This window comes from Helianthus annuus, chromosome 4 (assembly GCF_002127325.2).
Source record: "Helianthus annuus cultivar XRQ/B chromosome 4, HanXRQr2.0-SUNRISE, whole genome shotgun sequence".
In the NCBI taxonomy this organism is placed as follows: domain Eukaryota; kingdom Viridiplantae; phylum Streptophyta; class Magnoliopsida; order Asterales; family Asteraceae; genus Helianthus; species Helianthus annuus.
The window spans coordinates 199,753,425-199,778,503 of record NC_035436.2 but is presented as its reverse complement, the minus strand read 5'-3'; the positions used below and the strand labels follow the sequence as shown (position 1 = coordinate 199,778,503).

The window sequence follows — 25,079 nt, the reverse complement described above, 5'->3', positions numbered from 1 at the left end:
TTTATCATTCTAATAATCATTTCCAACTTTGTAAAGCTAAGATTAAAAATAAATTTAAAGCAGGTAAAAAAAATCATGTCTTAACACCATTAACATCAAAAGCAACAAACAGTAATAACAAACTTGAAACAACACCCGGTTCTACCAAACAAAGCAACACAGTACAGCCGATTAATCCTCTGCGTCCACACATAGATGAAAAATTATGACGAAAAACTATCTAAAATCTTTCATATCAGAAAAAGATTTTGTGTTTAGGCGGCAGGTTGTTCAATAGGTGCGGCAGCCGGGGCTTCAACAGTACCGTTCGAAGCAGCACTAGCCTCATCTTTTCCATCTTTAGCAACTGTTTTATCATCTTTGTCACCTTCCTTGCCGTCTTTGGCGGCGGCAGGTGGTGGTGGTGGTGGGACCATGTGGGCGGGTGGGGTGTGCTTCAGTTTCACCAAGATGTGACGCAACCTTGATAGATCAGTTGGCTTTCCGGGCTTGGGTCCTTGAATAACGGTAATCGACGGTTTCTTGTCTTTATCTTTCTTGCCTCGTTTTTCTATGTTAGGAACCTCACGAGGAATCAGCTCGGCTATTGCTTTCCAGTATTGTTTATCAGCTTCCTTGTGGAATGTTTCTTGCTTTGCGACATACATCTATTACAAATACAGAGATTGATTTCTAAGTGTAAAACATCCATGCATCGATTGTTTGCACGGTGCTACTCATGAAATGCAATAACAGATTATAAACCACGTAATCAATTCTAAACCAGTATAAGTTTCATATATACCCTCCCAAACTTGACAAATTTCATATTTACCCAACAAAAACGAAACATTTCATATATACCCACCCAACTTCGATGAATTCATCATGTATATGTTACTGAATGTGAATCAAATACTCTGCTAAAGTTCAATGGTTCAACTTCAATAGTTATTTTTTTTAAATACTTTTCAATTTCAAAGTCGATGGTTTAACTAAATATTAACAGTGGTTATTAAGATAACTAAATATTAAGAGTGGTTATTAAGATAACTTAAATGTTAACAATGTTAAAGATGGGCATGAATGAAAATTTAAATTTTAGAAAGCTAAGGGTAAAATGGTCTTTTATTAAATTGTTTTTAATGAATTGGGTTTATATGATATTTTAACTACTTTGTAAGGGCATATATGACATTTTTAGGTTTTTATAGGTATATATGATATTTTTAAAGTTTGTAGGGGTATATATGAAATTTCCCCTATTATGAAAACAAGTCAATCCAGATTATATTGCAAGTTTAAAATGCGATAAATGAAATCCCCCCTAATTTTTTGAATGCGCAAACAATCATCAGTTTTAAATTAAGCAATCTGAAATCACATATTAAAAACATTTATTTCACCCTAAAAAGCATATAAGCATTTTTCGCCATCCATATACTCAAAAGTACTTATAGGCTTTATGAAAAGAGCACAGTAAGCAGAAAAGCTGCTTATGGATACAGCAATCCCAAACACCCCCAATAATAGCTTTCATAATCATATTTTATATACTAGTCATTTAAGAAATTAGAAAATGACAAAAAGTGCTAACTAATCCGCCTAAACGGCTAAACATAAATTTACCCACGGACCAACCCACCTATTTTCCCACCCATAGACTCTTGAAGTTCAGTATAATAATGCAATGTAGTAAACAAGTTTTTAAATTGTATAAAAATGAATTACCTTCTCGCCTTCTCTATTGGTGAGCTTGTTTGTTTCAATGTTTTTCAGTCTCTTTTCATGGAAAGCTTTAATATACTCTTCACCTTCCTGAATGATCTGGCTTCTTAACTCCTTCTCTTTCATCTCCTTCTCCTCTAGTCGAATTGCATTCAGCCTGCATAAAACAAAAAGATGATGTGTGCTAAAAATATATTTCTTCTCTAGTGAGAATCCAATCTTTAAAGCACAGCATAAGGTTTAACACAAAATTTCTACCCATCACATGTTTTACATATCCTTCAGAAAAAAAGTGAAAAGGCAATGGGCTGAACTATTATCATCATGTTGAGCTTAGAAAGTTGCCAAAAAGAATGTATTCTGCTGCAATAGTTACCAGACACTCAAAAAATGAATATATTTTGATCTTGTTGGACGATGTAGTGATGTTATGAACTATTGTAAAACTACTCATCTATACTATATAATAAAAGAAATCAATGGAGGGACATTTGTCATTATTCTAGACCATCCTTAATTGTAGATAATTATTATTTAATTTAAATTATTAAATATTAATTAAATTAATATAAATCTTATCAACTCTAAATTATTGGCATAAACTTAACTTCAAATCTTAAATTCTTATCTAAACTAAAAAGCATAGATAAACATGCATATTATTTATTGTTAATGTTATTATTGTTAACTATGAGAAATTATATTAAACAACTTATTAATCAAACCAAAAATTTAAAATAGTATTAACCTAATTTAAAAAATAATAAAAAATCCATTTTGATTTAGAAAGATTTTTTTTAACAATAGATAAACCCGTGTAATACACATGGTTTTTAAAGATATAACATTTTTTTATTATTTGCTATATAAAATTAGATTTATTCAACCCATACAATACATGGAGTTTTTTTTTTTAATATAACTTTTTATTATTTAGCATATAAAATTACATTTCTTCCACCCGTGAATACACAAGGTTTTTTAAATATAACTTTTTTATTGTTTGGTATGTAAAATTACATTTATTCAAACCGCACAATAAACAAGTTTCTTAAATATATAACTTTTTTTATTATTTAATATATTAAAATTATATTTACTCAGCACGTGTAATAAATGAGGTTTTTAAAAATATATTGTTTTTTACTTAGTATATAAATTACATTTATTCAACCCGTGTAGTACACGGGGTTCTAACCTAGTTTATTTATAAATGACAAAACCAGGTGAATGTCAGCTCACTAGTCGTTACTAACAAAATATATTATTGACGCTATTGACAGCTATGGCTTCCCTGAATACTTTTATCTAACTATGAATTGCAATGCTCAAGAGACCCAAGGCATTCTATGATTAAAAACTTAACCCTTTGTTCATCATCCCCAAGCCAGATTAGGAATCACCAAGACTTGCCAAAAATTAGGTCAGGCTAACTTAAAACCAAACCAGATTAATAGCCACCCAAACTTATTAAAATCTAGGATTTATACTTGTATTATTGGCTTATTGCCAAAACCAGGAGTGAGCAACTCTCGGGCCGACCCGAGAAAACCAATGACCCGACCCGAACTTTATGCCTTGTACAAATAAACATTACTAGATAAAGTAACAGAGACTAATGACGTATGAACGACTGAATGTGTTATTTTGACCAATGCCGTGCCTTTAGTACTGTTATAGACTCTACCTTTTAGTACGAATGTACGATATTCACTTCTCACTCTTAAATGAGAGACCATGAGGTATCAGTTATCTGTGACCTACTGACCCCTACGCACACAACGTTGTCACTTGGGTAAGCACCCTAAAGGTTATAATATTTACATCCACTTCTACAAGTGTGATCTGTATTTAAATCTAATTGATGAAAAACTTGCTGTTTTCATAATTCGCACATCATCATAAGGTATGTTGAAACTTGCAAGCAGTATAGCTCCATTTACAAAACCTTCCATAAATTATAGCCTTCTCTCATCATCTCATGTTCTTTAACCTACCATTATTCTATATGTAGTCTTTCACTTCCTATAAATCCAAATACTATAATCAAGATCAAGCTGCATACATAACCTTTAAACTTGCAAAATCTGTAACCTTATGAATATCAAGATCACCAACACACAATTTTCACAATCTTCCAAAATATATTGATCAGTTCCTTAACCTAATAGCTCTATACCATGCGTAGTGGGCAAGATCCACCCTTGGGCATTTTGCGCCATGTGGCAGCCCAGTCAGCAAGGGGCATTATTGGGCCTTTTTTTCTAAAATGGGTGTAGTGGGGATGTGGGCATTATGATAAAACGGTGTAAAGAATTAAATAAAAATAAAAAAAAAAACAAAAAAAAGCCTATTGGAAGATTAAATAAATGAAAAAGGAAGAAAAGCTTTGATTGGCCAAAGCAACTTGATCCAAGCATGTTTCAAAAAACGCCTGCGGGGGATTTTGCCGGATCACGCCGGCGGGGGGGTGGGGAGGGCAGCGTTTTTGGGCGTGTTTGGGGGGGATCACGCCGGATGATAGTTCCACTACGGGTGGTCTAAGCATATAACTCCCTCTAAACCTAGGTAGCATAAACCACACACACTTCTTATAAATCCAGTTCTCAAATCTCAATACAACTCAATTGCCAAACCTAAATGCAACACAGATCAATACAATAAGATCATAAACTCCAGATTCCAGAACATCACTATCGCTACACAAAGCCTATATCTCACTAAATCGCGTTCAACAGCAGAATTCTAATCAGATCTGAAGCAATTTAACCTAATCAATCAACTACTCGACGATCTACAACAGATCAAAAACAAAATCACATTAAAAACACTCAGATCCAGAGACCTAAAAGTCAAAACTAAAAGTCAAAAACCTCACCTCCTCCATTCGCGAAGAGCAAAACCTTCTTCTCGCATCTCACTAGGCGGCGGAAGCACCGGACCGTCAGAACTGAATATTCCGTCAGCATCTTCACCTAAATCATAACTCTGATTGACGCCGTTAGAGATCGGAATCGATGAAGAGGACTGAGGCGGTTGAGAGAACGGATCCTGATCTGGATCCGGATTGGATCCGAATCCGTAGGGATCTGGACTGTCCACGTGGTCGCCGTCAGCGGGGAACTGATACGACGGCGTATCGGCGGTGGAAAAGTTGGAGTATGAATCGTTGTTGTTATCGAAGTATGATTCGTCGAATTGACCAGCGGAGGGAGGGATGGTGGTGGATTCTTCACCGTCGACGCTGAACGTATCGAACGACATATCTGTTGTATGAATTATCTCTCTCTCTCTCTACTTTCTCTCTCTAGATTTTCTCCTCAATCTCTCTGTAAAATGTGTGGCTTCTTTCTTTAGACTGTTTTCATGGATGAACCTTTTTTTATATACTGCTTTTGATTTTTGTTTTGTGTCCGTAAATAATCAAGATTGTGATATTGGCCACTTTGGTGTTTGACTATTATTGGCCGAATTACAAAAGTTACATTTCTTTTTATATGTATAGAGATGTTTTGTATCTACTAAAAATGTTGGTCTAGTCAAAATAAGTGACTAATATCAAACCTAGTAATTTCAAATGTGTTGAAATGTAATAGCACAACCTATTAACATTATCTATTATCATCGTATGCTATTGGCAGACGACTTGATGTCAATATAATCATTGCTCAGCACTTTTAACATTATCTACACCACCGTTAATACCGTCTACACCATAGACACTCTACCATCAATGCCAACACCACCGCCGTCGACTCCACCACCGAGACAAATGACACTACACCATAGACACTCTACCATCAATGCCAACACTACCGCCGTCGACTCCACCACCGAGACAAATGACACCACCTACACTATAATCATTATCTTCATCATCTCCACCACTAGCCATTGCGAGTTTGCGACACTACCTACAATGTCTACGTCGTAGTTATTACCAGAACCTCCACATATTGCTACTCTTTCCCGTAAGAAAATATAGTAGGTGGCTTAGTTCAGTGGCGGACCCAGGATTTTTTTCATTGGGGTTCATTTATGGTGTAAGAATTTTTCACAACAAAAAATTAAAATTTTCGGGTCGGTCATCATAGTCTAGTCGGGGCTAGGAAATAATGTTGAAGCATTTAGTAGACATGAAACCACTACATTATATGTTGGAAGTTTTATTTGGTAATCAAGTGTTAAATATTGTTTGGTAATTAAGTGTTAAATAAAATCGACATTTAGTTTATCATTTTAAAGAAGCAAATTAGAGGGTCAATGGGTGGTTGTGTTGTTTTAAAACACTATTTTAATTTTGATGGGAAAAAATAAACTAAAAAAACAAGACACGTAAGACTTGAACTTGGGATCTATTTGTTGGAACACAAGGGGTTTTACCACCACAACATCTTTGCTTTTAATATTATGGGGTCCAATTAATTATTTTTATGGGGTCCTTTAAAAATTTAACGTACCGGTTCTACTATTTTCTAAAAAAAGATTGGGGTCCGTGGACCCTAACCCGGACCATGTGGATCCGCCCCTGGCTTAGTTTCATAGAAATAATTAGATGACTCATTTCAATCAGAGCTCAATTTGGTCATATAACGTTGTGACCTAAAAAAATATTTACTTTTTTTTCAACAAAATGCTATGTGTTACGCCAACCCAACTCATTACCCAACTTGCTTGTTTTGTCAGGCTTAGTTGGAGAGGAGGGAGAGAATAGGCGTGCCACGTACTCGGGTATCAATCTTCTTGGCTTGAGCTTAGTTGGACTAAACTATTAGCACATGTCGACCTACATAAAGCAATCTTGTTGTTATATATCAGGGCCGGCTTTGGGCCTGTGCAAGAGGTGCCATCGCACAAGGCCCAAATCATTTAGGGGCCCAAAATCGTTTAAAAATTAAAATCTATTTTATATATAAACTTGTTGTAGGAAGAAATGTACAAATTAGTCATTTGGCTCAATGGATGCATCAGTTAATCTGAGAGCAGAACGTTCCGGGTTCGAATCTCGTTTTTTTTTTCATTTTTAATTCATCTTTCGTTTTTGTTTTTCATTTTTAATTCTTGTTTTTGTTTTGGGATGATTTTAGCTTGTTTTATCAATAGAGGGAAAGCCCCATACCCTCACACCAATTGCAACTTTGCAATCTTTTTTTAGTTTTAATTTTGATTTATGCTCACACCAATTACAACTTTGCAAGCTTATTTTTTAGTTTAATTTTGATTTTTCACATCTAAATTTAGGCCTCCACAAATTTGCAAATTCATTCATTTTTTCTTCTCGTTTAATCATTTACGTAACAAACTTTAGATGTTTTCTTGTAGGTTATTTATTTCTCATTTAACCATTTACAATATAAACTTAAAAGAAACTCAGTATCTAGTTCTATTTTTCTTTAATTTATACGAAAACGTTTGTGTTGCCAAACTAATTTGGGTATTTTTACATATATTCCGTTCTTTTTGCTACGCTACTTTTGTTTTGTTTATTTTATAATAATTATAGTCGTATTATGGTTTTTTAATATATGATTGATGAGTTTATATTATAGGGAGGTGCCTATTTTTTTTTTTTTGTTTCGCACGGAGCCTAAAAGTATTTTATCATTCTCGGGGACGGCCTTGTTATATATGTTATCAAAGATTACGCGTAGAATGGAATGATTACCGTTAACCACAAATAATATGGTCTGTGATTAATTACATAATAGTCATATGCATTTGTCCTCATTGAAGCAATAACACAATCATAATGAACTTCCTTAAGAACTATGTCCCTCATACCCAAATCTATACATATAATAAAAGTAAATCATATGGGGGACACATGGCGCTTTATAGGGTGATCTTAACAATTTTTTCCCGCCTAAATAAATAGATATAGATAATATTTGTTAATAAAATTTAAATAAAAAATACATTATTTTAATTCATAAATTTTATCTTTTTATCTTTTACCCTAAACAAACAGATATAGATAATATTTGTTAATAAGATTCAAATAAAGAATAACGGTGTTAGAGTTCTGTTAGTCAGGGTCCATTGGAGGCCAATATGTTAATAGTTGGGACTGCCAGTGGTTATTTTTTTAATTAGCGGCCTGTGATGAATAGTTGAGATTATTAAAATCTAATATTCCTTTTCTTTAATTCAACTTTTCCCAAGTTTTGTTGGTGTGAATTTTGATGACTTTGTTTCTTATTTTATAATTTTAGGAGGTTTATCTTATGAAATTCAATGTTATGTTATTAGAGGTTTATCCCATGAAATTCAATGTTATTAATGACAACTTATGAATTTATCATGTATGTTCAATCAAAACCATCAAAAGTAGATTAAAAATAATAAGTATTTACAAATGATAAAGTATATCGTTTTCATTAATCAACCCGTGTAACACACGGGGCCATAATCTAGTGTGATATAAACTAAATGACCATCAGGAGAACGTACATGTTTGTATAAAGGTGTACCCAACTGCAATATAACCTTTATCGCATCAACTATTAATTAATTGTTATTATAATATTCTAAGACTTAGATATAACTTAGCATCTAATATGTAACGAGTTGACGTTAATCTGCGCGTTGCAGCGGGATGTTGATTATAAATGTTTTTTTATCATCATATGGGATGCGAACATTATTTTCATTTTGTTTTATCCCCTTCTGCAGCACACTAAAATCGTTTTTTACTTTACAATACTGAAAGTGAGGAATGGCCCAATTTCAAAACCCAATGCAATTTAGACATTTAGGCACAACCAAATGAACCATTTACTAATCAAGAAAATCCAACAACTGTATAATCTGCATTCAAAATCGAGCACAATCCTCACTACTGCATCAAACTTGGTTTGCATATTAAACATACTAAAGTGGGTAGTTACTGTACATCTTTCAATTTCAGCATAGACTATTATATAAAATTATTATACAAATGCCCCTAACATAATTTAAAAAAAAAAAAATTAAATAAGATCTTGTTGTTACCTTTGACATGGGAATTCTACTTCATAAGAACACATTTTCATCAAATATTGTAAAAGAAATTATTGCACCAACACTTTTATTTGCTTGCTAAATCCTCTTTTTCCCAAACCTCATGTTTTTAAGCCTCTTTTGAGCTTATTTAGCAGGTGTCCTAAAATGATTTATCCGCTTCATATAATCTAAAAGTAAGATTCAACTAAAGAAGACACATTTTGTAACAAATGCTTTCTGAACACCATTGGCTCTGGCCTCCACCTTGCATTCTTTTCCTATTAACAAATCCAAAAAAATCAAATTCAAAACACCAAACCTAAAATCCGGGCACTTCCGTTAAGATCAAACCTTCAATCTAACTATTCTATTAGTCAACGTTATCATCATCTGGTTCATCTTATTTTTTTCTTGACTCCATCAATCAATCTTCAATTTATCAAAATGAACATCATGATCTAACATCAGAATTAAATATAAACTCACCTTTGTGACGATCACATCGGTGTTCTTCTCATCAATCGACGATTGTTGATTCAAAAGAAATGAATATTGTTCTAAAAACATAAAAAATGAAATGCTTAATAAAACACTCACCTTAAGACTTAAGTAATACAGGAAGTAAAATGTAAATCAATTCCATTATGCTTTCGTGTTATTATATACATATACCTACCATAAAAATTAACACAATAATGGCCATTATCAATATGAGAAGCACATTGCAGATATTAAAAGCAGAAGCATATATGTGCAAATTGTTATCTTACTTCTGATCATGTAAACGTTTGTCAGTTTTAAAATTTTCAATCACAATTATTGGAAATAATAAATAAATATAAATTGTAGTGCCTATTGGCTACTTATTATATAAGATTCTACAGAACACCAAAATTGAATGTAGCAATTCCTTCGAAGTTCAAAAAAAATTAAAATCATGCAATATTTGTGATCCAAATCATTTGTTTCTCGTAATATCATATAATCCCTGAAATCAAACTGTGTGTCTTTAATTTGATGAGTATCAAAATTTTCAAGCAATCTTGATCTTTAGTAATTAAACTCATGCTCTTAAATAACTAATAATATTAATCCTTTAGACCCAAAGTTCATACTAATTTGTTTCTATTCATCATTAATCAGAATTTAATTAAAGGTTTAAATATCTAACTTCCAATGCAAACTTATCGTGTTTTAGTAATTAATATCACATTTGACATCTGTTTATGTAATCATCCAAAAACTAAACCCTGAAAACATCTTCTATAACTATTATAGATGCAACAGTAAAATGTCCGGATAGTCCCTGTGGTTTTGTAAAATAACACATATAGTCCCCAACTTTTGGAAATTACACCGGTGCTCCCTGTGGTTTGACGAGTTGTTACTCGGATAGTCCCTGGAGTGGATGTCTGTTAGTTTTCTTTGTTAAATCCATTTGAAATTACTCATTTACCCCTCCCTTTAAAAAAAACAAATATGGATTATTAAAAGTGTGAGACCCACTACTCACCTCCATCTTCAACCTCTATCACCAACCCTCTACCATCACCATTTTCTCCATCAAGCATCACCCAAACCTGAAACCCTACCTCCACGACACCCTACCGCACGACGAGCATTCCGGTGACGTACCAGCTGATCAGTACATTGCTCTGTTCTGTAATTTTGTAAATTCAAACAAATCACGACTCAAACGTCTACCGGTCAGCAATAATCGGAACCAAATTGAACAGATCTAAGACACCAAAAATACATCATCCAATCAAACGATCTGTTTCCACCAGTTTAAACGCTCAATTTGTAACGCCCCAATATCCGAAATTTTATATTCGCTAGCATGTTTTCCATGTTATAGCATGAAATAAAATAACTAGGCTATTTAACCTAGTTATTTACTTAATTAAACAAGTAAGGATAGATTTTTAACATTAAAACACAATTTCCATAGTAGAGGGACCTAAGTTGTACAAGTTGAAAGAGTTTATATAAAAATAAAACAAAAAACCCAAACACACACACTGGTGTGTATGTTGGTGTCGACAGGAGCAAGAGAGGGAGAAAGGAAACCCTCTAACATAACAAAATCAGTAAGATTAGAAAGAAATTGAAGCTTGTTTGTATGCATGGATCAAGAATTATGATCATCTAAGTGTTCTTATCATCAAGTAAGTTAAATTTTATGTTTTGGTGAATGTTGATGAAGTGGATTATGTGCAATTCGTAAATATTTTATGAAATTGAACATGAATGTTAGATAATATCAATTGTAGAAGTTGTATTGTACTTAGTTTTGATCATATTGATGATTTATGGTAAAACCCACTTGTAATTGTAGAATGGTGAAGATGTTAAATTGTGATTTTGTTGATACATGAGATGTTACATGATAGCTATGATAGTTAGACATGATGTGGAAGTATTGACAATGTGATTTGTGTGAATATAATGGTTCATGAGATGAATTTGGGAAGAACATGCTTGAATCACTTGTACATTATGCTTAGAAAGTGGTACGCACACCAAGTGTTTGATGAAATGCCTAGGTGAGCTTAATAGATGAAATTGTATGTAAGTAAAAGATGATATGTATATAGTGCTGTCCGTATAATCGATTATGATGTTACGGGTATTTAATGATAAGTCGAAAGTTAAAGTAAATGGACAGTTGACTTCTAAAAGTCAACTGTGTATAAGAAGAATGGTTAGACATGTTGTCATAATTGTAAGATTAAAGTAAGTTATACGATGCGTGTTAGACGTATGTGTGTTTAATGCGATGACATGACGGATTCCACGAGTTGGAAATGATATGAATTTGGTTACATGTATTATGCTTGTTAGAAGTGACTATGAACGTCAAATGTGAATTATACGATCGATATGATCGTTAGCATGTACAATTGAGTATGCTAATAAGAATGTGATTTCGATGACATGGAAGTATAGGAATTATGTCGAGACGGAATCAAGCACGGAAGGCTAATAGGTCAAGAAGTGGCGAGGAAACGAGTATGAACATGGACGCACAAGGTAAGTGATTTCCGTAATCACTTCTTAGTTGTTTACGTAAAGATATGTGCTAGTTAATTAAGTATGATAATTGAGGACAATTAAGGATGGTTCGTATGAAATCGATGATTTTCGCTAAGTAGATGTAATGGATCAAAATGTGGTTTTATTACTATACCGGAAGGGTTGCGTAAGTAATGAATACGGTGCTATAACCGGGTATGGGTAGAATGGTACATAAGCACGCTAATCAAGAATTAGAGGCACGAATTAATAGTATAAATACCCGGTTGTGAGTTATGGTTAATGGACAAACAAATTAACAAGTTGAAATTGTATTAACCAAGTTGTTTTCGTATAAATGAATGAAATGAATACGTTTAACGCATACCGGGTATCGGGTACGTAAATCCCAAGTACGAAACCCCGGATAATGTAAAAGTATTATGGTTATAAGGTTCGTGTAAGTTTTGGGCTAAAACGAATGAAATGTTTGATGAAAACATGAACGGGTCGAATATTCGTACATGAATAATAAGCCGATAGCGTGTAAGTTAAGAATTTCCTTAATCCGGATATGGGATTTTAAGTTCATATGATAGAATGTGAATTTACAAGCATGTAGGAAGAAACGGGAGGTTAAACGGGTAAACGGTTCAAAAGTTATGCGCGTTTTTGTGCGTACGAACGACGAAACGGATCTGCAGAAAAAGGGGTTTTCTAGAGGGCGTCGCCGACGGGGTTAGGGCCGTCGCCGACGGGCTCTAGAAAACCAATTTTCCTCCGACGCCTTATTTACCTGTCTACGGGTGTTTCTGGCTACGGGCAAATGCAAGGCCCGTCGCCGACGCCCCTAGGGCCGTCGGCGACAGCCTCCCCAAGTTCCAAAAGCTGAAATCTTGTTATTGAAGTTGATTTATGTATCGTAGGCTTCGGTTTGTCATCTGTGGTCTACGCCGGACCTTCCAAACATGATTTTGATGGTTCCTTAGATGTTTATGGGCTATAAAGCTAAGTCTAAGACCCATGTAAATAATGTATGATTATGTAAGAGGTACGCGTGATCTAGCACGTGTACGTAAAGGTATGCATGTATGTAATGATGTAGGAAAGGTATGTACATATGTAGATGTGTATGTATGTATGTATGTATGTATAAAGATATGTACGAGTGCATGCATGTATGTAATGACGTAGGAAAGGTATGTACGAATGTAGATGTGTATGTATGTATGTATAAAGATATGTACGAGTGTATGCATGTTTGTAATGATGTAGGAAAGGTTTGTACGTATATAGATGTGCATGTATGTATGTATAAAGATATGTACGAGCATATGCATGTATGTAAAGATGTAGGAAAGGTACGTACGTATGTAGATGTGTAAGTATGTATGTAATAAGACATGTATGAGTGTATGCACGTATGTAAAATTGTAGGAAATATATGTACGTATGTAGATGTGTATGTATGTATGTATGTATGTATGTAAGTACGTATGTATGCATGATTTAGTCACGTTGAGGGTTAACGTTATTAATGGTGCACCTTGAGAATGAAAAGTAATGCAGGTACATTATTGAAGCCTCACCAGGAAATGGATACGCAGATGAAATGCTTAAAGTTTGAAAGATGACGAAATGTGAAGTGTACGCGAATGAATCTTGTTTATATAATGTGTTCTAATGTTATGAATGTATGTGGTGAGTGCAGGTTGTACGGATAACGGGCGATTATCACAAGGATTAGAGATCGAAGACCGAGTCACAAGATAGATTGTACGGGAATAATTGAGTATGTACTATTAGTAAACATGACTTATGCTTTATCTTTGTAAAAGATACATATTAAAACGAACTTTCAAGTAAGTCAAGACGTTTGTAATGAAAGAAATTTTATGGCACGAATTTCCGCTGCGACTTTTGTCAAATACGAATTAGGGTCTTACAAGTTGGTATCAGAGCCCTGGTTTGAGAGAATCAAGTATGAGAAGATGAATACTTGAACTCAAACCTGTGTGCTCTTGTAACAAGAAACCCGTACAATCCGAGACTCGATCAAGATCTAAAGGTAGAAGTAAAGGTATGTATGTATTAGATTATGCATTTGAAGGGGACTAATAGTACGTTATGTTAAGGGTAAGCGCACTTGTTCGGAAGGGATGATCCGTGAATGCGGTCTAGGACCGGCATCAAGGCAAGTAATAAGACGAATTGACCCCAGGTACGTAAACTTAACGTGTGGACGTATGAAATGGTATAATTAAGCAAGTGAAAGAAAATTTTAATTGAATATAATAACGACATGGTAAAGAAGTTTTAAAAATGTTACACGTGCCGAAACTTAATTCTTCGGACATAAGGTGGCGATTACGCGAAGACACGAAACTGATACATGGATTGTGTACCTGGCCAGTACACAAGAAACGTATGACGTTCGTGAGACCGCGATAATTGTTACAGGTATGTCCGTTAGAATTAGGTGGAAGGTGGGCGTGTGGGTGAAATGGGTAGTAAGACTCTCGGGAAATTGAGAGTACTATGTAGGAATGAAAAACATGAATGATAAGAACGAAGAATGTTGAATCCGTAAGAAAGTACGGATCAACAATGTATGAATGCAATGCTTGAATCCGCGAGACGGATTCAAGGGATGAAAAGCGTATATGCAATGTTTGAATCCGCGAGACGGATTCAAAGAATGAAAGATATGAATGCAATGCTTGAATCCGCGAGACGGATTGAAGGGATGAAAAGCGTATATGCAATGTTTGAATCTGCGAGACGGATTCAAAGAATGAAAGATATGAATGCAATGCTTAAATCCGCGAGACGGATTCAAGGGATGAAAAGCGTATATGCAATGTTTGAATCCGCGAGACGGATTCAAAGAATGAAAGATATGAATGCAATGCTTGAATCCGCGAGACAGATTCAAGGAATGAAAGGCGTAAATGCAATGTTTGAATCCGAGAGACGAATTCAAAGAAAAAAAAATGTGTGAATGCAATGTTTGGACCGGCGAGACGGATTCAAACATAGAAGTAATGGAATGTATTAATGATATGTTTGGACCCGCGATACGGATTCAAACATAAAAGTAATGGAGTGTATGGGTGATATGTATGAATTCGAAGACGAATTTAAGCACGAAAGAATGACCATAAATGGCATGCGAACTTAAAAATTGAATTAAGGAAAGAAATTTTGATTAAGCTACATGTTAGATATGTTGGTAAATGACTCTTGGGAGTCGGAATGAATGACGGGCTACGACCCGAACAATAACTTAAGTATGGACGGGAAGGGAAAGTTTTGCAAAAAGGTTAATGAAATAATTATAAGAAGGAAATAATTGAGAGCATTTAAAACCCCAAATAAAATACATTTGGAGAGAAAGTAATAATGACAAGTACCAATGGAAAATGCTAACTTTGATGCTAGGCTTGTTGGCCATGTTCATCTAAACAAGATATTGATGGAAGGATGCTCATGAGCGGAAACCCACTTCATGAAAGGAAGGAATTGAATCGGCTTTGACAAGGATTCATTCAGAAGCGGGCCGATCTGGTTTGCAGGTCGTTAGTCTACGCAATGAAATCGAGGTTAGTAAATGATTAACCTGTGTTGAAGAGGTATGGAACGGTATGGAATGTTGGGATTTATTTATGGTAATCAAAAATGAAATATCATGGAGGATATAACATGAGATACGAATAGAATGAAATGAATTGAAATATTTCAAATAAGTAGAAACATGTGCGTATTATGATTGATTAGAAGGATAGACACAAGTCGTAAACATAGGCTGTGCAGCCAGTAGAATGATGAACGAACCGTTAGTAATGAAATGTGCTAGGAACTAGCACTATAAAGTGTATCGACACTAATAAGAACTCTGGATCAGATTCTGAGTTTTATGTGATTATGAAAGTAAATTAAATAATTTAAGAACGTAAGGACAATGCGTACAATCATGTTTTGGTATGAAACAAACTTTTGACCAAGATCTCGAATGTATTCATGTTGTAATGAGCGTCGTGAATGAATAAGATGAAAAAGTGAGAGTAGTGTTGGTCTTTTGAGAATGAGCAAGGTTTCAGGGACGAAACCTCTTTTAAGGAGGGTGGACTTGTAACGCCCCAATATCCGAAATTTTATATTCGCTAGCATGTTTTCCATGTTATAGCATGAAATAAAATAACTAGGCTATTTAACCTAGTTATTTACTTAATTAAACAAGTAAGGATAGATTTTTAACATTAAAACACAATTTCCATAGTAGAGGGACCTAAGTTGTACAAGTTGAAAGAGTTTATATAAAAATAAAACAAAAAACCCAAACACACACACTGGTGTGTATGTTGGTGTCGACATGAGCAAGAGAGGGAGAAAGGAAACCCTCTAACATAACAAAATCAGTAAGATTAGAAGGAAATTGAAGCTTGTTTGTATGCATGGATCAAGAATTATGATCATCTAAGTGTTCTTATCATCAAGTAAGTTAAATTTTATGTTTTGGTGAATGTTGATGAAGTGGATTATGTGCAATTCGTAAATATTTTATGAAATTGAACATGAATGTTAGATAATATCAATGGTAGAAGTTGTATTGTACTTATTTTTGATCATATTGATGATTTATGGTAAAACCCACTTGTAATTGTAGAATGGTGAAGATGTTAAATTGTGATTTTGTTGATACATGAGATGTTACATGATAGTTATGATAGTTAGACATGATGTGGAAGTATTGACAATGTGATTTGTGTGAATATAATGGTTCATGAGATGAATTTGGGAAGAACATGCTTGAATCACTTGTACATTATGCTTAGAAAGTGGTACGCACACCAAGTGTTTGATGAAATGCCTAGGTGAGCTTAATAGACGAAATTGTATGTAAGTAAAAGATGATATGTATATAGTGCTGTCCGTATAATCGATTATGATGTTACGGGTATTTAATGATAAGTCGAAAGTTAAAGTAAATGGACCGTTGACTTCTAAAAGTCAACTGTGTATAAGAAGAATGGTTAGACATGTTGTCATAATTGTAAGATTAAAGTAAGTTATACGATGCGTGTTAGACGTATGTGTGTTTAATGCGATGACATGACGGATTCCACGAGTTGGAAATGATATGAATTTGGTTACATGTATTATGCTTGTTAGAAGTGACTATGAACGTCAAATGTGAATTATACGATCGATATGATCGTTAGCATGTACAATTGAGTATGCTAATAAGAATGTGATTTCGATGACATGGAAGTATAGGAATTATGTCGAGACGGAATCAAGCACGGAAGGCTAATAGGTCAAGAAGTGGCGAGAAACGAGTATGAACATGGACGCACAAGGTAAGTGATTTCCGTAGTCACTTCTTAGTTGTTTACGTAAAGATATGTGCTAGTTAATTAAGTATGATAATTGAGGACAATTAAGGATGGTTCGTATGAAATCGATGATTTTCGCTAAGTAGATGTAATGGATCAAAATGTGGTTTTACTACTATACCGGAAGGGTTGCGTAAGTAATGAATACGGTGCTATAACCGGGTATGGGTAGAATGGTACATAAGCACGCTAATCAAGAATTAGAGGCGCGAATTAATAGTATAAATACCCGGTTGTGAGTTGTGGTTAATGGACAAACAAATTAGCAAGCTGAAATTGTATTAACCAAGTTGTTTTCGTATAAATGAATGAAATGGATACGTTTAACGCATACCGGGTATCGGGTACGTAAATCCCAAGTACGAAACCCCGGATAATGTAAAAGTATTATGGTTATAAGGTTCGTGTAAGTTTTGGGCTAAAACGAATGAAATGTTTGATGAAAACATGAACGGGTCGAATAATCGTACATGAATAATAAGCCGATAGCGTGTAAGTTAAGAATTTCCTTAATCCAGATATGGGATTTTAAGTTCATATGATAGAATGTGAATTTACAAGCATGTAGGAAGAAACGGGAGGTTAAACGGGTAAACGGTTCAAAAGTTATGCGCGTTTTTGTGCGTACGAACGACGAAACGGATCTGCAGAAAAAGGGGTTTTCTAGAGGGCGTCGCCGACGGGGTTAGGGCCGTCGCCGACGGGCTCTAGAAAACCAATTTTCCTTCGACGCCTTATTTACCTGTCTACGGGTGTTTCTGGCTACGGGCAAATGCAAGGCCCGTCGCCGACGCCCCTAGGGCCGTCGGCGACGGCCTCCCCAAGTTCCAAAAGCTGAAATCTTGTTATTGAAGTTGATTTATGTATCGTAGGCTTCGGTTTGTCATCCGTGGTCTACGCCGGACCTTCCAAACATGATTTTGATGGTTCCTTAGATGTTTATGGGCTATAAATCTAAGTCTAAGACCCATGTAAATAATGTATGATTATGTAAGAGGTACGCGTGATCTAGCACGTGTACGTAAAGGTATGCATGTATGTAATGATGTAGGAAAGGTATGTACATATGTAGATGTGTATGTATGTATGTATGTATGTATAAAGATATGTACGAGTGCATGCATGTATGTAATGACGTAGGAAAGGTATGTACGAATGTAGATGTGTATGTATGTATGTATAAAGATATGTACGAGTGTATGCATGTATGTAATGATGTAAGAAAGGTTTGTACGTATATAGATGTGCATGTATGTATGTATAAAGATATGTACGAGCGTATGCATGTATGTAAAGATGTAGGAAAGGTACGTACGTATGTAGATGTGTAAGTATGTATGTAATAAGACATGTATGAGTGTATGCACGTATGTAAAATTGTAGGAAATATATGTACGTATGTAGATGTGTATGTATGTATGTATGTATGTAAGTACGTATGTATGCATGATTTAGTCACGTTGAGGGTTAACGTTATTAATGGTGCACCTTGAGAATGAAAAGTAATGCAGGTACATTATTGAAGCCTCACCAGGAAATGGATACGCAGATGAAATGCTTAAAGTTTGAAAGATGACGAAATGTGAAGTGTACGCGAATGAATCTTGTTTATATAATGTGTGCTAATGTTATGAATGTATGTGGTGAGTGCAGGTTGTACGGATAACGGGCGATTATCACAAGGATTAGAGATCGAAGACCGAGTCACAAGATAGATTGTACGGGAATAATTGAGTATGTACTATTAGTAAACATGACTTATGCTTTATCTTTGTAAAAGATACATATTAAAACGAACTTTCAAGTAAGTCAAGACGTTTGTAATGAAAGAAATTTTATGGCACGAATTTCCGCTGCGACTTTTGTCAAATACGAATTAGGGTCTTACACAATTTTCCGATGAGGAATTATCGAAGCAGATTAATGAATTAGCTTATTGTTCAGTGAAAAAAGAAGCAGGTGAATCTGCTTATTGTTCAGTGAGAATCGATTTTAAGGTTAAATCGATGGGTTTATTTGGGAATTAAAGTTGTGATTTATTTTTTTTAATTTAGATGGAGGTAAAGAGAAGACCACTAGCAAATTACATTGAGAAAGTGCAAAAAGATGTAAGAGTTAGGGGAGGAGGGGTGGTTCACTTGTGATAGATTCTATCACTCTCACTGTCCAATAAAATCATGCCATGTCATCAACCAAATTTCTATCACTAGTGATAGAAATGTAGGGGGGTGGTATCACTAGTGTTGGAATTCTATCACTCCCATTTTTTTTTTAATTTTCATTTTAAAATTAGAAATTTTTAATTTTATTTTAAAACACTAAATTATAAATTTCACTAATTTTTTTAATTTTTTATTTTAAATTAGAAATTAACAATAAAACACTAAAATTAAAAATTTCATTAAATTTAAAACATACTACTTCAATTTAACATACTAGAAACATACAATTTAAAAAAAAAAACCTACTCCTCGTCCGAATCCGGAAACTCCAAACCTAGAGAACCTACTAGTTCGATTAAATTGTATCTCAACCGAAAGTGAGTTTCTTCATTACGCAATTCTAGTTGGATATTTTGTGGAACTTGAACTTGTGTAGGAGGATCCGGCACCCAATCCGGGGATATTGCACGTCCGTCTTGTTTGATCAGCATATTGTGCAATATGATACATGCATACACTATGCTATGTATTGATTTCTTGGTCGTCGAACGAACCGGTCGGTGTAGTATACCCCATATACTCTTTAAAACACCAAATGCCCTCTCAACATCTTTTCTTGCCGATTCATGCAATTTTTTGAACGCCTTTTCTTTAGCCTCGACAGGAAATGGGGGAGCTTTCACAAAAACAGACCAAGACGAGTAGATACCATCCACAAGAAAAAAACCTCGTCTGTAATGCCGACCGTTAACATAGAAGGGAGAGGAAGGTGCGGTACCATCCGTTACGCTTTGGAACAACGGCGACGTGTGCAACACATTGATGTCGTTGTTTGAACCTGGAACACCGAAATACGAATGTCAAATCCATAAATCATTCGACGCCACCGCTTCTAGTATGATGGTTGGTCTTTTGATGTCTCCCCTAACATACGCCCCTCGCAACTCTCTTGGACAATTTTTCCACTCGATATGTGTACAATCGATGCTACCGAGCACCCCGGGAAAATGCCATCTAGCCTCGTGTGCGGCGTAAATACGTGAGATGTTGTGGCTCGTCGGTTTACGTAAAAACTCGTTTGCATACAACTTAATGACTGCATTGCAAAAAAATTGCAAACATTCACGTGAAGTTCTTTCAGACATAGCTAGGTATTCATCATATTGATCGGGTGGGTTACCTGTCGCTAGTTGGCGAATGGCGGACGTGCATTTTTGTATCGGCGTGAAACTTGGTTTGCCCCTCGCATCGTAACGTTCTTGAAACCATTCCTCGCTTGTTTCGATGTCTCCAACAATCTTTAAAAATAATTCTTTGGGTAAACGAAACCGATCTCTAAACGTTTCGGCATTGTATAGCGGGTTTTCCACAAAATAATCGTTCATCAAAACTTCGTTGGCACGTATATGATCACGGTCGACCATCTTCTTCTTTGGGTGGGACGACTCGGCATCAAGCTCGTTATACACCGACACAAAATATTTTAGCGTTTCGTTGTCGGAAGACGACTCGGTATCACTATCGCTAGACATCGGAAACGTCGAATCCGTAGGGAATTCCATTTGAGAAAGATATAAAAATTGTGTGAAATAGGTTTAAAATGGTTTAAAAGATATAGATTGGTGTGTGTAAAATGGTTTAAAATGGAGATATAAATAGATAAATGGTTTAAAGGTTTTTTTTTAATCAATATTACCATTTTTAAACGGTCAAAAATAATCAAACGGTCGAATTTTCAAAACTTCAACGCGTTGTACGTTTAACGCGTTTTAATTATAACGCGTGATGGATGGTGCCGGCGCCGGTGTTGCGTGATGCTTCAACGCGTTATGGAGCTCCATAACGTACCACCCCGTCCTCTCTTAATATGAGGGGTGTATTGGTTGATTGGTTAGTCAAAGTTGCAGAAGAATACAAGCTTCTTCCACACTTTATATCTCCCAGTTTCCTACATTCATAGATTTTTATTAGTAAATGTTCTTAACAGACAAAGACTTCAACTTCTTAGCAGGTGAATCCTTTTATTGATGGAGAAAATGGTGATGGTAGAGGTTGAAGATGAAAAGGGGGGGGGGGGTTGAGTGGTGGGTCCCACACTTTTAATAATCGATATTTGTTTTTTTAAAGGAAGGGGTAAATAAGTAATTTTAGATGGACTTAACGGAGAAAACTAACGGACATCCACTCCAGGGACTATCTGAGTAACAACTCTTCAAACCACAGGGAGCACCAGTGTAATTTCCAAAAGTTTGGACTATATGTGTTATTTTACAAAACCACAGGGACTATCCGGGCATTTTACTCTAGATGCAAATAACAAATCAGTTCATGTTATAATAACATGATATGAATCAAATTAATTCTGTTATTACCTTTCATAGTGAAGACACAAATTGATCATAATCAAATTCTGGGTGATATATTTGGGCATGGAGGAAGTATATGAAGAAGAAAAAACGACAATCAGGAAAGAATATGCAAGTTCAAGAAGTAAAATAGCGATGAATATGATAATCGCGATTCAAGAAGGAAAAACGAAAATCATGGGAAAACACATCATTGATTCGGTATCGGTGATAGCGATGATTTGTGAATGACTATTTAGAACGGGTTTGATAAAAGGATAACGGAACGCGCGATGTTAAAGGGGTTTGTCGATTTGATTGTAGTTGAAGCGGCGCTCTGTAATGTATATAACATAAATTTTGTATTCACTAAGATGGAGAAACATAATTTACCGTGGATGATATACCATAGGGTTGGGTAAAAGAAAAGGGAAGGAAGAAATTCGAGAAAAACGTTGTGAAAAGGAATCGAACCGGCGTCAGTAGTCTGATTAACAGCCGCAACAACCGCTCTGATGCATTGTAGTTGATGTATGGAAAACGTACGCTATATATATAATCCCTAAACGATGTGACTGTTAAATGAAAAGATATGTCTCAAGTTGGTAATTGTATAAGAGTATAATATGTAGAAAGTCCAAAAATTATTCACTTAGGGCTGTTTGTTTAGCTATTAATGGGCTCTTAATGGTTCAGAGCTCTTACTTGTTCAACACTTAATTGTTCAGATTGTTTGTTTCGCTAGCAGATGCCTGAATGGTTCAGACATTTTCCTTTGAATGGTTAACCATTATACTGAGTTTGAATGGTTAAGACCTCTAATCTGAATTGGTCAGACATTTGCCTCTGAATGTTAAGCATTATACTGGCTCTTAATGGTTCAAACATCTTAGGGGCTGTTTGGCAACATCTGAATGGTTAAGTGCTGAACCAATTAGAGGTCTGAACCATTAAGTGTTGAACCAGTAATAGGTCTGAACCATTAAGAGCCTGTATAATGCTTAACCGTTCAGAGGCAAATGTCTGACCAATTCAGATTAGAGGTTTTAACCATTTAGACTCTGTATAAATCTTAACCATTCAGAGGCAAATGTCTGAACCATTCATACATCTGCTCGTGAAACAAACACTCTGAACCATTAAGTGTTGAACCAGTAAGAAGTCTGAACCATTAAGAGCCTCATTAAGAGGTAAACAAATAGCCCCTTACTGGTTCAGCACTTAATGCTTAAGACCTCTTACTGATTCAGTACTTACCCATTCAGAAGTTGCCAAACAGCCCCTTATTATCCATTAGGGCGGACTTATGTATTGTGGTGGATGGGCGAACGCACCCCTTGAACAAAAATTTTTAGTATATTTTATAGGCAAAAATCCTGACCGCACCTCTTGAAATTTTGGTTGAACCCCTCGTTTACACCCCAGAAGAAAAAAGAAAAAGAAAACAAAAAGCATGGTCCACCACCATTATCCATGTAAATTAACTCTTACTATTATTCATAAGTTTCGTCACCTATTGATGAAACACCGATTAACACTAGGCTAACCGATGGGGTTATTTCGTCTATGGGTTCAACCTTTTTCCTTACTCGTGACAATAGCGCGAAACCTGCAAAACAGTAACCACCGTCAGTCTCGTTAAGAGGGGGAGAAAGGGGATTTCCCTCTTAACCAGGCTCCGGCGTGAGAATAAGTACTGTTCTGAGAGAATTAAACAGTGTGTGTATAGAGTGAGTATGGAGTGTAAAGATCCTGAACCTGAATGATGAAGGGTCCTATTTATAGCCGGAGGGTGAAGAAGGAAGGAGCAGCTGTGCCAGCTGTGGGCGCGTGCCAGCTGTCCGACCAAGGGGAATATCCTCTTGGTCTGCTCTGTCACGGCAGGTGTAGTCGTACACGTGGCGTTCTTTCATTTGCCCACGCTGGAGACCTCGTACCGGTGTTGTCAGCTCTGCTCCCTGATTTGCCGCAGGCCTATGTGGCGTCCTGCGAGTGGTGACACGTGTTGTCCTTTATGTCTGGTAGAGCATCTTTGGTGCCACCTGCGGATCTTCTAGAAGTTTCTAGAAGCTTCTGGATTGCTCCGCTGATGTGGATGCCTTGTATGCTCAAAAGTGGTGTGGTCCCTGCCATGTAGGCAGGGAATTGGGACCATACCTCTTCAAGTCCCCCCAGTCCAGTGTGCCTTCTAGTTGAGTTGATCGTCTAGGAGGGATTCTGGACTTATTAGAGTAGTGGATTTTTGTGTCGCGTGGAGTTTGGTGATCTGAAAGAAAAAATTTGAACCAAGCCGACGCGCCGCGCACGGCTCTTGGCACTTTATAAAAAAATGAGCCAAGTGGACGCATGGCGCGTGGGTCTTGGCACTTTATTGAAAAATGTGCCAAGTGGACGCCCGGCGCATGGGTATTGGCACTTTGTTAAAAAATGAGCCAAGTGGACGCACGGCGCATGGGTCTTGGCAAAAAATGAGCCAAGTGGACGCATGGCGCATGGGTCTTGGCACATTATAAAAATTGAGCCAAGTGGACGCATGGCGCGTGGGTCTTGGCACTTTATTGAAAAATGTGCCAAGTGGAGGCACGGCGCACGGGTCTTGGCACTTTGTTAAAAAATGAGCCAAGTAGACGCACGGCGCATGGGTCTTGGCAAAAAATGAGCCAAGTGGACGCATGGCGCATGGGTCTTGGCACTTTATTGTTTCCTTCTGATGGATGTTTGGTGGCCTTGGGGAAGTGTTTGGTGTGACTGCCTGACATCCCTGTCTTATCGGAGGTGAACAGTTGCTTTTTCAGTTACTTTTTGTCATGTCAGCAGGCTCTGTTGCCCATGCTTCCCGAAAAAAGAGGTGACGTCTTCTCTTTCTTCTGAGGTGGCACTCTCTTATTGCTTGCTTTTCCTGTGCTCTGACGGTCCACTACCCATCGCATTAAATGCGATGGGTATAAATAGGAGGTGGTTACTTCTTACTCTCCACTTTTTCAAATTCGAAGTTCTTTTCTTCTATCTTCTCCATTTATTCTCCTTTGTTTCAATAGTTTTATTGAGTTCTTATTTCCGACTTCTTTTTATTTACACCATGTCTGGTACAAATCCTTCCCAAAGGAAGAGAAAGTATAAGGGGAGAGCTCCTCTTGGTCCTGATCAGGCGGTTATTGGGTGGAAAGAGGAAGAGTTCAACAATATTGTTCAGGGGATGGCTTTTCGCCCCGAGTGGGGAGCCCAGTATCCTCCTCCTGGTTCGACTGCCTTGGACGCTCCTCCGGGCTATATCACTCTATATGCTGCATTTTTTCGAGAAGGGAGTTTTAGATTACCTATAACGAAATTTACTGCCGCCGTCTTGAGGGGTTATGGATTGCATATTTCACAGATTAATGCTATTGGGCTTCCACGCATTACTCATTTTGAGTATGTCTGTAGGGCTTACCGCATTGAGCCTCCTTTTGAGATGTTCAACGTGTTCTATAGTG

The 25,079-nt window shown here is 36.2% G+C and overlaps 1 protein-coding gene and 2 long non-coding RNA genes across 3 annotated transcripts; 2 read left to right on the top strand and 1 right to left on the bottom strand.

The window, feature by feature from the left end:
• Nucleotides 1–42: 42 nt before the first annotated feature.
• LOC110937877 (clathrin light chain 1) lies at nucleotides 43–5,092 on the bottom strand. The gene is made up of 3 exons (XM_022180333.2): nucleotides 4,586–5,092; nucleotides 1,711–1,864; nucleotides 43–647 (listed from the first exon to the last, which is right to left on the bottom strand). The coding sequence occupies exons 1-3, from the start codon at nucleotides 4,969–4,971 to the stop codon at nucleotides 255–257; spliced, it is 933 nt and encodes a 310-aa protein (XP_022036025.1). The 5' UTR covers nucleotides 4,972–5,092; the 3' UTR covers nucleotides 43–254.
• A 5,691-nt stretch (nucleotides 5,093–10,783) lies between these two features.
• Nucleotides 10,784–13,560, top strand: LOC110935261. The gene is made up of 3 exons (XR_002588993.2): nucleotides 10,784–10,856; nucleotides 11,638–11,721; nucleotides 13,415–13,560. It is a non-coding gene; the product is annotated as an uncharacterized LOC110935261 (long non-coding RNA).
• Nucleotides 13,561–16,101: 2,541 nt separating this feature from the next.
• LOC110935262 lies at nucleotides 16,102–18,898 on the top strand. Its single transcript, XR_002588994.1, has 3 exons — nucleotides 16,102–16,199; nucleotides 16,981–17,063; nucleotides 18,753–18,898. It is a non-coding gene; the product is annotated as an uncharacterized LOC110935262 (long non-coding RNA).
• The last annotated feature ends 6,181 nt before the right edge of the window (nucleotides 18,899–25,079 follow it).

What these genes read in the sequence shown, in the direction of transcription:
- LOC110937877 (XM_022180333.2), bottom strand. Translation starts at nt 4,971, where the DNA reads ATGTCGTTCGATACGTTCAGCGTCGACGGTGAAGAATCCACCACCATC. An exon ending in GCTCTTCGCGAATGGAGGAG is followed by an intron (nt 1,865 to 4,585) that starts GTGAGGTTTTTG and finishes TGTTTTATGCAG; the next exon opens with GCTGAATGCAATTCGACTAG. An exon ending in CCAATAGAGAAGGCGAGAAG is followed by an intron (nt 648 to 1,710) that starts GTAATTCATTTT and finishes TATTTGTAATAG; the next exon opens with ATGTATGTCGCAAAGCAAGA.